Below are 12924 nucleotides of genomic sequence, written 5' to 3'. Positions count from 1 at the left end.
TCCTGCTGGATATTATCTGAGAATATATTGTTCATAAAACTCTTTTACAGTGACAATTATGTGAACTGAGCTAGTTTGACTGTCTAGGAGGCTTGGAAGTAACATGCAAGTGGCCTTTGTGTGATTTATGTGATTATTGGGGTAATATACCAGTGTCCCACCCTTAAGTTCCTGCATTCAACTAGTCCAGAATCCGAGAGGGTTTTGAGCAGGTCAGTCACCGGTGTAGTGAAATGGCAGAAGGGCTAAAACGAGCATTTAGCAAGATCAAGCAAAATGTATTTGAGGCGATTGAAGATCTGCGGGTTAAGGAAGGGGAGGAGGGATCGACACAGCGCAAAGGTTCCATGCAGAAGTTGACGGCACGGATAACGGCAGGCTCGAAGGGCGAGGTGGACCAGTCAAAGCAGAAGCAGAGAAGAGATGGTAATCCAAGATCTTATACACTGGAAATCAGAAAGTATATGAAGCCATTCGAGAGCAATATAACGTTTAGAGTATTGCAAAGACATTCAGTCATGGTACTACTAAGGGTTGTAGATCAGTCTTTGCTGCAGCTTGTTTACCATGTTTATGTAAGGTCCAAAGATGTATAAGAGCGTCCATAAAAAAAAAAAAAACTTTTAAAATCTACTGTCAAGTCTTTAGAAATGTACTCTTTGTATTCCTATTCATTTCATATGGTTTTGAAAACTTTTCTGCTATTTTCCAAAAAGTTTAAAGGAAATGATTCAGAAAATGTCATGTGATGTAAGCATCAAGTAAAAGGTGATCTTTTTTCCAAACATCATGAACATGTTTTAATTTAATTATTTAAAAAAAAAAAAAATAATAAATAAATGTGTTTTTCAAGATGTGATTTTTTTCCCCCAAAGCATGGATTTTTAAAACAAGACACCACAGGTGAATGTAGTTTGAAGTATAGATAGATAGAAATAGATCCTTTCCAGTTAATTAATCACAGTATATTATGTTTTTCCAAACGGTTTTGTTCAAATATGTGAATGTTGCATTATTATTAAAAACTCACCCATTTGCATGCATTTCTAGAACAGAAATATGAACATTGGATAAAGCCAGATTACATTTTTTTTCTTTTGCTGACATAGTAGAATGAAAGGTTTTAACCTCTACATAATTTAGGAAAATACTGTCACCATTTTTTTTTAGGTTTTTAGGAATAAAATATTATTTTATAATTCAGGTGAATGTTACACGAGCAAATCACTCTGTAAAAACCTGAAAGAATCTTAGTGCATGAGAAAAAATAACTAATTTTGAGACCTTTAAACCTTTTAAAATAGGTATTGTAATTGGTGTTTACAGACATAATTAAATCAAGTTTAATAGAATTAAACACATAAATTAGTATTTTGGATGTTTTCTTTCAACTAGTCTGAAAGAAGACATGTTATGGAAGCAAAATATCCCAAAATTGCTAAATTGATTAGTGCATGAAAAAAACTTTATGAGTTAATGCAAGATCTGTAGTGTTCCATAGCATTTTATAACCCAAACTAACATTTATTCATTTACATTTTTTCTCTATTATGATAGCAGGACAGTCATATCATCCTGGCATTTTTGACTTTATATCCCAAAAATTATTTCTGAATGATTTTTCGTACAAAAAACATGCTCTTCGTAGAAGAGGTGCATTCAAGTCATTGTATGGATTGCATTTTTAAAAAGTAAATAAATAAAATAGCATCACATTATTTACCCATCTTAAAGTTCATTTATTACACAGCTCTGTGGAATACTTGATTCTGATTGGTCAGTCGCGACATTCCGAGGTATGTTATACCTCGTTATTACATGGCTCTGTGGAATACTTGATTCTGATTGGTCAATCGCGCCAAATTGAATAACACACCGCTCATCCGGGTACTACGAGTTATCTTGACCGGTACTACTTATACGCTTAACGAGTCACTCCGCTATCGTTGACTGTCTGGCGCCATCTTGTGGCTGAAAACACTTAACCACCGCGTGACGTGTTACAATGGAAGACTGCAGCATTAATTTCAACATATATGGTAAAAACAAATCGTTTTAGCCGTGTAATAAGCGGGATAATGTACATCCAGCCGGTTGTTATCTCAGAATAAACCCCTTCAGGCTGATACAAGACTGATCCTGATTCCTGATCACCCTGTCGAGGTTTATTCTGAGATAACAACCGGCTGGATGTACATTATCCCTTACATGACAACCGGTAAAAGCTGATCCGGGTAACTGAAGTCGGCGCCCTACTCTTGCTTGGAACGTTTTTTTTTCTTGGTGGAAGCTTTGCGTTTGTTTAGCTAATAAAATATTAAAACTCCATTCAAAATGGTGTACAATTATTTAATTATGTCATCCTGGTATCGCGGACACACTCTCTCGTTTCATACAAACGCAGCTACTGCCATTTTGCTACGATTGCTTTGTACGCTGTAATGGATTATAAGAGAACTAACAAACTGGTAAGGTTTTAAAACATTTTCGTCTTAATTCTTTTATTGCCTTCATTATTTTTGTGGTGAAATGTTGTGTAATAAGTGGTTTTGACTGTTTCCCTTATAGTCCGCATGAAATCAAAATTGACTTTATTTACTTTACTAGCGCACATTGCTAGTAATGATGTGAACAATTAATCCGTGCAAGTTAATCCGCTGAAAAAAAATTCTTTGTCTTCATAATCTTCATAATCAAAATCTGAACATTTACTTCCGCTCTGGAATGGCATTCCTTTTCTGATGACGTCAGTTTGACGGCTAGGGCAGAATATCCTTAAACACACCCCTCCAACCGTTAGATTGCTATGAGTGAGAGACAGAGAGGAGGAGCGCAAACACAAAACCATGCCCTCTATTCAATATTCCGTTTCAGCTGGAAATACGTTACTACACTGAAATAAAGTCGGCAGCAACTTCCGGTTCACGCGGACTTTAAATGTCCGTCTAGTTTGAATTTGCCGCTTGTTCGCAACTGCTGTCTTCACGGAAGCTTTGCGTTCAAATATTTCAACTCAAATCAATATTTCGCGTCTAATTATTTACTTATGTGGCAAGTAGCCGTGTAATAAGCGGGATAATGTACATCCAGCCGGCTGTTATCTCAGAATAAACCCCTTCAGGCTGATACAAGACCCCTCCGCATCACCCTGTCGGGGTTTATTCTGAGATAACAGCCGGCTGGATGTACATTATCCCTTACTTAAACCCTGACCATAATCCATGTCCTCTTCTAGCTCCTGATGGAAAAGAAGGCGGCAAACTGCGAGCAGAGCGGGATTCCAGCCCTCTTCCAGAGCCGCAGTGTGAGAAGAACTGCGGCTGTATATGTCACCTGCAGAGGCCTGGCATGAAGCTCGTATGGGTGCCAATAAGCGAGCGAGATGATGATGAGGGTGAGGAGGATGAGATTGAGTACAGTGACACCGAGGACCAGAACGAAAGAGGAGAGGGAGAGAACGAAGACAAGTCAAATAAGGAGCCGGAGTCTTTGAGTGAGTCATTAGCTGAAGACGAGAACAAAAAGGAGCCGCAAATTAAAAAAGACAAGTTTCAGGAGACTCGTAACCTAATAGAGCAGCAGCTGAGGAGGAAATCGGACCCTGGACCTCCAACGTTGATCGCCTCTGCGGTCTCATTTCCCCAGACTCCTCTAAACGTCCCCAAAGACCAGCCTTTGGAGGAGCCAGAGGAGTCCATCTACGATGTTAGCCTGGAGGTGGTCACTCCACCCAGACCTCAAAAGGGGCCGGACACTGTAAGCAAGGACACCCCTCCAGCCGTTCCTCCCAGAATGCCTTTAGATAACAGGGGTCCTCGCATTATTCTGCCTCAGCCTCTGGCACGTCCTTCGTCCCCTCTGCTTCCCCCTAAAAAAGGCAGCCCACCTACCAGTCCCCGACTGCAAAGACCTGCACCACCTCCACCAGCCAAGACCTATGAGAACGGAAGACGCCTCAGCAATTATTCTCTCAAGTCTATAGGTACATAAAGGCTTTTTAAATTGACGTGAAATCAAAATGGACTGTATTCGTGTTCTTAAAAAGATTAATTATGTTCCAAACAGTGATTTTTTTTTTGTTTGTAATTTTTAGCAATTTTGTTATTTGATTTTGTAATTTTTATTATTATTAATTTAAATATTTCTGTTTAGCTCTTTTTTTTAATTCAGTTTAGTTTGAATAATTTCAGTACTTTTATTTACTAAAGGACTTTTATTTCAGTTAATCGCCAAGATAACCTTTCTATTTTTATATGAGTTTTAAAGTAAAACAATAAGGTTTTGTTAGTTAACATTGTTAATGCATTAACTATGAGTAACTAACAATGAGCAATACGTTTTTTACAGTATTTTTAATTTTTGTTAACATTCATTGTTAGTTCATGTTGGCTCAGGTCTATTAAATAGCATTAACAGATACAACTTTTGATTTTAATAATGTATTATTAAAATGATAAATTAACATCAAATGAATCAAAAGCTTAATAAATGCGTTAGAAGTGTTTTTCATTGCTAGTTCATGTTAACTACTGTAGTTAAATAATGTTAACAAATGTAACCTTATTGTAAACTCTTACCAATTTTAGTTTTAGTTAACAATAGCAACACTGTTCCAAACATGAATGACTTGCTTTCTTTTTCAGAACAAATTCTTTTATGAAATGCATACTGTTCACAATCCAGTCAATCCTGACCGTACTTCTTTTCTTTTTCTTTTTCTTTTTTTGAGTATACCGTTTAACTCAGAAATGCTTTGTATAACAGAAGTAAAGTATGGTTGCAGCATTTCTTTCAATTAAGTGTCTCAAACAGACATTTGTTGATTATCTCTGTGTGTTTGTTTTATTGTACTTAATTGTTGGTTTCTCCTTTCTTGACATCAGCAGATGAGAATGACAGTGCAGGGGCTGATGGGGAAAAATGTGGATCCACTGAGAAGTATATACGTTTTTGTTTTTTATATTTCTTTCATCTCTCAAACAGTTTCTGCTCTCTTAAGCTTATTGTAAGTCACACAGCTGTCACATTTGACTTTACTATGTGTAACTCAATCTCTGTCACAGCTCTAGACCTCCACGAGCCATTCCACGTCGCCAACAAACTGTTGACTTGGGAGCTGGGGTGCCTGAGGGTATCATTTTTTTTCTTATTGAATACATTTCTGGTTATAAATTAAAAATTATAAGACAGACAGACATGATGAAAGTTAAGAAAGAAACACTATAAAGAAATTGTGATGAATGATACCTTTCGTACATTAGTAAAAATTCTCAATAAATTGATTTGAGGGGGTTTGAATTTAATGCCATATTTTATGACCCTTGCAGAGCTGTATCAGTTTTACACAGAAACATATATACACAAGGAGATCAGGAGGACCGTATGTCGCAACATCAGTAAAACCAGCTTGGACTTCCAGATGGACCCACGCATTACATCCAGCCCAGAGAAAGGAGAAACACGTCCCAGATCCAGTAGTGTTCCAAATCTCAAGCAGAGCAATTTATGGCGGGACCAGTCGGCAGTACGAGACAGCGGGGTCCTGCAGACCCTAAGTCCAGAGGAGTGCAAGTACCAAGAGGTGAGCAGAAATCCTCACTGAACATGGTACAGAATGCAGAGGAGAGCATGTACTTCATAGCCAGTGCTGAGATTTGAGGCTTTCTGTGTTTGGGGATATATGGGGATAAAAGTCATTTGAGAGGAAAAGAGAGAGAGGATGGAAATCTGTAGGAAAAGACAGGATGGAAAGGGGTGGATGGGAAAGGAAGTACAAAGAGTGTTGACCTCACCAATATGTGACCCTGGACCACAAAAGCAGTCATAAGTAGCACTGGTATATTTGTAGCAATAGCCAACAATACATTGTATGGGTCAAAATTATCGATTTTTCTTTTATGCCAAAAATCATTAGGATATTAAGTAAAGATCATGTTCCATGAAGATATTTTGTAAATTTCTTACCATAAATATATCAAAACTTCATTTTTGATTAGTAATATACATTGCCAAGAACTTCATTTGGACAACTTTAAAGGCCATTTTCTCAATATTTTGATTTTTTTGCACCCTCAGATTCCAGATATTCAAATAGTTGTATCTCAGCCAAATATTGTCCTATCAATGGAAAGCTTATTTATTCAGCTTTCAGATGATGTATAAATCTCAATTTCGAAAATTTGACAATTTTGAAAATTAATTGTCATACAATCACATATGTATACTACCCGTTCTCAATAAGATAATAAGTGTCTAATGCACTCTGAGACTGCAGTTGTTTTATCAAAAGTATAGTAAAAACCGTAATATTATGAAAAATTATTACAATTCTAAAATATCATTTATTCCTGTGATGCGAAAGTGAATTTTCAACAGCCATTACGGTATGATTCATTGGAAATTATTCTATTATGCTGATTTGGAGTGTAAGAAACATTTCTTTTTGTTGTTGAAATGAAAACAGAATGAATTGTAATTGAAAACAGCTGTGCTGCATTTCTTTGAAATAGAATTTTTGGAGCATTATAGATATTTTAGTGTCACTTTTGATCAATTGAAGGCATATTTGTTGAAAAAAAATATATTGACTTTTATTATTTTTGAACAATAGTTTATTTTTTGCACTTATAGAAAATGAAGGCACGAATAAAGAATATTAAGTTTTTTTTTATTAAATTGTTTTCTTCACAGTTAAACCATAATTCAAGAAAATCCCATTCTTACTGTTTTCATTTAAAAAAAAAAAAAAAGTTTTTTTTTTTTTAATGTTTTAAAATTTAAAGAAAGTTAAATTTGAAAAGTCCTAACATGTATTATTTTCTTTATGCAATAAAAAAAAAATCTTTTGATTTTGGGGTTAAATGTGACCTGAAATGTGGCAGTATTTCAAATTAGTGTAATACAATTACAGAAGATAATAACAGTGAATGTGGGAAAAAAACTAAGCTGTTACTACCAATATAAAGATTTTACATTTTTGAGAAATTGAAGAGTAAATTGAATTTAAATAATATTTATATAGCACATTTTTTTTTATAAAGCACAGTTTAATACAACTCGTGTTGCCCAAAGTGCTTCACAATCACAAGCTAAGAAACACAAAGAGATAGCAAAAATATACACACCCACATAACATAAACATTAAACCATTAAAAAAAAAAAAAAGGCTCCCCATTTGTGACCCTGGAGCACAAAACCAGTCATAAGGGTCAAGTTCTCGAAATTGAGATTTATACAACATCTGAAAGTTGAATAAATAAGCTTTCCATTGATGTATGGTTTGTTAGGATAGGACAATAATTGGCCGAGATACAACTATTTGAAAATCTGGAATCTGAGTGTGCAAAAAAATCAAAATACAGAGAAAATCACCTTTAAAGTTGTCCAAATTAAGTCCTTAGCAATGCATATTACTAATCAAAAATTAGCTTTTGATATAATTATGGTAGGAAATGTACAAAATATCTTCATTGAACATGATCTTTACTTAATATCCTAATCATTTTTGGCATAAAAGAAAAAGCAATAAATTTGACCCATACAATGTTTTTTTGGGCTATTGCTACAAATATACCCCAGCGACTTAAGACACAAGGTTTTGTGGTCCAGGGTCACATTTATATTTAAAAGATGTTGTTTTAACATAGCTTTGAACATGGGTAAGGATTTGGCAGATCGAATAGATTGAGGGAGGTCATTCCACAGTTTAGGGCCTGCTCAAGAAAAAGCTCTGTCACCTCTGTTTATATTTTGTCCTAGTAGCGCAAAGCAGATGTTGATTTTCTGATCTCAAGGATCTAGAGGTGTAGATTGCCACCATACTGGACAAATACACAGGAGCTAGATTGTGCAAGGCCTTAAAAACCAGTATGAGGATCTTATAAATAATTCTAAGTCGTACTGGCAACCACTTTAATGAAATTAATAACGGAGTCACAGATTCATATTTCGTTGCCAACTTGATCATTTTTGCTGCTGCGTTTTGGATTTTCTGTAAACGCATAAGTGCTCGAACATCAACTCCATAATAAAAGGAATTACAATAATCCATTCAAGAAAAGACAATGGCAGTAATTGCTTTCTCAAAATCTGAACTAGATAGAAGTGGTTTAGTCTTAGCTAACAGACGTAAATTTAAAAAAATATATATTTATGTGTTTCCTTTCTTTGTGTGCAGAGCATGTTCGAGGTGATTACATCAGAAATGTCGTATCTGCGCTCTCTGCGTGTGCTAACAGAGCATTTTATGGAGTCAAGTGACTTGAATGACACACTTATTAACATGGACAAAAAAACCCTCTTCTCAAACATTCTGCGCATCCAAGAGGTCAGCGAGAGGTGAGTGCCTGTGTGTGTGTGAAATGAAGACATATACAGTTTAGATTTGCTGAAGCAACACTGCCTGAACCAAACAAATTAGTTTTCTTTATATACATGAACCCCATAGACTACATTTGCGGCATTGTTATTGTACAGCAACAAATGATTTTCCAGGTGTAACCCATCAGAATTTGCTGAGACAGCCGCGTTTGATGTTTTATTAATAGAAAACTATTAAACATGAAATCTCAGGACAAATACATCATCGGCAACTAATAGTCTAATGCTTCGACGATGCAGTGTAGACTGTAAAACAAGTCACAGCAGTCACAAACATTCATTTACAAATACCACTGTCTGTTGATGTTCACAGGTTCCTAAAGGACCTGGAGGAGCGTCTAGACGAGAGTGTTATCATTTCTGACATCTGTGACATCATCCACTATCATGCCCAACATCATTTCCCTGCGTATATCGACTATGTTCGAAACCAGATTTATCAGGAAAAGACCTATAGTAATCTAATGTGAGAAACTCATACACCTACACACACACAAGCACGAACTCAAACTGTTTTGTCTAATATTCTTATCATCCATTTATTTTGTATTTTCTCACTTGTTCTTTTGCCTTATATCTGTCACAGGCAATCTAACACTCAGTTTGCGACCGTAATCACCCGACTCCAGGAGTCGCCCATTTGTCAGCGACTGCCCTTTATGTCCTTCCTGTTGCTGCCCTTTCAGCGAATCACACGCATTAAAATGCTCATCGAGGTGAGTGAATCATTCACATAATACACTTTAGAATTGTTTTTTTAAAGACATTTGTTACAAAAGATTTCTATTTTTTAATAAATACCGTTCTTTTGAAATTTCTATTCATGTAAGAATCCTGAAAAAATTTGTCACAAAAATACTAAGCTGCACAACCGTTTCTTGAGCTCCAAATTAGCATATTAGAAGGATTTCTGAAGGAACTTGTGAGTCTGAAGACTGCTAAAAAAATCAGCTTTGCCATCACAGGAATAAATTACATTTGAAAATATATTAAAATAGAAAAAAGAAATCATATTTAACTATTTTACTGTTTGATCAAATAAATGCAGCCTTGATGAGCATAAGAAACTTCCTAATGACCCCAAAATTGTAAAAGGTAGTATATATGTATTTGTTGGAACCAATTTCAGTTGGTTTTGGGAGTTTTTAGTTTTGTTTTTGTTTCCACAATTATACTTCGTTCGCAAGGCATCACATTATAATCAAGCAGAGTTGTCTTAAAGGGGTCATAGGATGCTACATGCACTTTTATTTGCAAATCACCTTTCCTAATAATGTGCTAATTAGCAAGTTTCAGATGAATGCGGCTAAAGTAAACAGTCTCTCTGAGAGCAGCTCGGAAGATAGGGGCGGGGTCAGCAGAGCTCATTAACATTTAAATGGAAATGCTACAAAAACGGCTTAAGCTGAAAAGAGCTGTTTTTGACAGTGTAAAAAAAGGTGTTTTTACACTACCATTGAAAAATTTTAACCAAACTATGTTACAGACTTTTCATTAAGACCCTAAAGAATCATATCAACTTGTGGAAAATGGGCATCATATGACCCCTTTAATCCAGATTTTAAAAAATCTGTTGTTTTTTTCTTCATCAGAACATCCTAAAGAGAACGGCTGTTGGGACAGAGAAGGAGCAGACAGCATCTAAAGCTCTGGACTCTGTGTCCAAGGTAAACACCTCAAGGTCACAGTAAATGCGCCCTGTTTTTTCCTCTCATTATAAAGCCACTCCTCACCCACAGTTCCTTGATCAAACTAGACCTCATTGTTCCCAGAATAGCCTGTTAAGAGAGGAAGATAAAAGGAAAAGAGAGCAAGAATAATGGGAAACGGGGAGAGAGTGGAAAACAAGGTTAAATGCAGGTCGGGTCACTAGAAATATACATTTTATAAGCATGCCATATTTGATAAAGTAGGTTTTAAAGCATTAGGCTAGTAAAATAAGTTTATTTGTTTTTTATTTTCACGAAAACCAAAATAGGTCATGTTTAATATGTTTGTCATGCATTCAGATTCATTTGTCTGTATGGAAAGAATGTTTTTGATGTGATCTTAAATAACTTGTCACGCATGTCCTCACAGATCATTGAAGAATGTAATACTCAGGTTGGAAAAATGAAGCAGATGGAGGAACTGATTCAGATTAATGGTATGCTGGAGTTCGACAAACTAAAGGTAAGCAAATTGACTTTTGTATTAAAGGGGTCATATGATGCTATTTTAAAGATCATTATTTGGTGTAACAGAATATGTTGACATGCTTTAATGTTCAAAAAACACATTCTTTTTCAAATACTGTATATTATTGTAGGTCCTCTATGCGCCGCCTCTCTCAAACACGTAGTTTTCAACAAAGCCCCCTCCTTTGACAAGCGCAGTCTGCTCTGATTGGCCAGCTGACCCAGTGCATTGTGATTGGCCGAACACCACAAGCACACATCGGAAATGTAACGCCCCTTACCATAATCGCTTCAGCTTTCAAAGTAAATATCAAGACAGTTAATAATGTCGTTAGTTTTACCATCAGTTCAAGCCTGAAAGGGCAACAGAGTCGCGTGACAGACACAGTGATGATGCAGTACACAAGCCGCGGTTAAGACAGCTGACGTGCTATGATTTCTGACAGGCAGTTCACTCTCCTGTGATAGAACGAGCCATTTTAGGTAGGCGTGGTTGACTCTTAACTTTTATAAAGAATATCTCTTTGGATTTGAGACTTTAGTCTTTGCAACTTTACAGATCTTCTTTATGCACCAAGAGCTTGTAACACTCCAAAGAGAAAGCAAAACTTGAAATCGCATCATATGACCCCTTTAATGTTTATTTAGTTCTGTTCCTTAAACCTGTCTTTGTAAAGCAATTATTATTATACAGATGGTTACAGTGGGATTTAATATTCTGAGGCTACCAGTGAAAATTCCTCTGTTTTGTATTTGTTTTTAAATAATGAACAAAATAATTACAATGTGAATGTCACATGGTCACTTGCACAAATGTGTTTACTTTTGATTAGCGACCAAAAAATAGTGTAGAATCTTAGGGTGCGTCTCAATCAGCTCCCTAGCTTCTTTTTGATTCTACCAATCATTTTTTAAATGCTTTATTGAAAACAAATAGGAATATTTACTATTATATTTTTTATATAAAAAAAATCTATATTTTTAAATATATTTTATAGTCATTATTTAAATTGATCTATTTATTTGTTTAAATGTTGTCTCATCATTGAATCATTTATTTAGGCGGTGCCAATTATCTCTCAAACACGTTATTTGGAGAAACGAGGAGAACTGCAGGAAGTAAACAGAGGAGGGACATTCTTGAACCTCCGCCCCAAATTCAGCCCCGTCTACCTCTTTCTCTTCAATGACCTACTTGTTATTGCCAGCAAGAAAAGGTAGAAAGCTGAAAAACCTGTTTGTGTTATGACTTTACTCTGTTTTATGAGGGTTACAAAACACTGCATTATATTTACATGCCATTTATATGCATTCACTTTTTTTAATGATCTTTTATAAAAAGTAACACCCCTGTTTGCATTTGCTGTTTAGTTAATCCTGTTGTTTCTGAATCAGACTTCACTCATTTGTTTCCCTGTGCTGCAGTTCTGAGCGGTATGTAGTCCTTGATCATGCCCATCGCTCCCTGGTCCAGGTGCAGCTTTTTGGGGAGGTCACATCTGTCCCCAGCCTGGAGCACTCCTTCTCTCTGACTCTGCTGGAGAATCACCAGGGACGCCAGATGGAGAGAGTTGTCAAAGCTCCTACACAGTGCGTGGAGTTATAAATAAACTGCATACTATTTATTTTACTCATCCATGATACATGTTCATTACTCCATTATGTTTTGAGCTCATATTCTGATTTTTATTTTCCTGTTTAATTCAGATATACAAGTCTTGTTAATGTACACTACCGTTTAAACATTTGGGGTTGGTTAGATTTTTGTAATATTTATGAAAATCTTTACCAAGGCTACATTTATTTTATCAGAAATACTGTAGAACAGTAAAATGGAATAACTTCAATTTCTATTTTAATGTATTTTAAAATGTATTCCTGTGAAAGCAAAGCTAAAGCAGCCATTACACCAGTCTTCAGTGTCATATGATCCTTCAGAAATAATTCTAATATGCTCATTTGCTGCTCAAGAAACATTTGTTATTGTCAATGTAAAAAAAAAAAGATACAAAAAAACCATGATAAATTATTTCAGGATTCTTTGATGAATAATTCTGTTTTTTTAAGTACAGCATGTACTTTTAATAGAAATCTTTTGTAACATTAGTGTCTTTACTGTCACTTTTGATCAAATTAATATATCCTTGCTTAATAAAAGTTAAAAAAAAAGATCTCACGCACCCCAAACGTTTAGTGCATGTATAATCATCGCATTAAAAGGAATACAAATGCACAAAATTTTTTTTAATAAATATCTATATCAACAATGTATCAGAAGGCATCCACAATTTGGATTAAAAAAATTGGAATTTTTATTCTGTTTTATTAATATTTATTTTTATCTTTATTCTCTCTCTCTATATGTATA

The 12924-nt window shown here is 35.4% G+C and overlaps 1 protein-coding gene and 1 long non-coding RNA gene across 5 annotated transcripts in view; one reads left to right on the top strand and one right to left on the bottom strand.

The window, feature by feature from the left end:
- LOC107657276 (rho guanine nucleotide exchange factor 15-like) overlaps positions 1-12924 on the top strand; it is a 19498-nt gene that overhangs the window by 5072 nt on the left and 1502 nt on the right. The window contains exons 1-12 of one of the 4 annotated variants that reach the window (XM_016445313.1): positions 24-426; positions 3236-3982; positions 4884-4938; positions 5064-5131; positions 5328-5581; positions 8177-8337; positions 8693-8845; positions 8966-9095; positions 9972-10046; positions 10459-10551; positions 11619-11773; positions 11982-12146. In XM_016445313.1, the coding sequence (XP_016300799.1) occupies positions 234-426; positions 3236-3982; positions 4884-4938; positions 5064-5131; positions 5328-5581; positions 8177-8337; positions 8693-8845; positions 8966-9095; positions 9972-10046; positions 10459-10551; positions 11619-11773; positions 11982-12146 (2249 nt within the window). In that variant the 5' untranslated portion in view covers positions 24-233. Of the gene's footprint in view, positions 1-23; positions 427-1945; positions 2040-3235; positions 3983-4883; positions 4939-5063; positions 5132-5327; positions 5582-8176; positions 8338-8692; positions 8846-8965; positions 9096-9971; positions 10047-10458; positions 10552-11618; positions 11774-11981; positions 12147-12924 lie in introns of those variants that run through there. The other 3 variants (XM_016445314.1, XM_016445311.1, XM_016445310.1) reach the window with 3 other exon arrangements.
- Positions 10042-12924, bottom strand: part of LOC107657279 (uncharacterized) — a 13268-nt gene continuing 10385 nt past the window's right edge. The window contains exon 3 of the long non-coding RNA XR_001630665.1: positions 10042-10054. This is a non-coding gene — a long non-coding RNA (uncharacterized LOC107657279). The remainder of the gene's footprint in view (positions 10055-12924) is intronic.

This window comes from Sinocyclocheilus anshuiensis, unplaced genomic scaffold (assembly GCF_001515605.1).
Source record: "Sinocyclocheilus anshuiensis isolate Anshui unplaced genomic scaffold, SAMN03320099.WGS_v1.1 scaffold159, whole genome shotgun sequence".
NCBI classification, from domain to species: domain Eukaryota; kingdom Metazoa; phylum Chordata; class Actinopteri; order Cypriniformes; family Cyprinidae; genus Sinocyclocheilus; species Sinocyclocheilus anshuiensis.
Note: the sequence above shows the minus strand (reverse complement) of the source record. Positions and strands in the feature narration are given on the sequence as shown.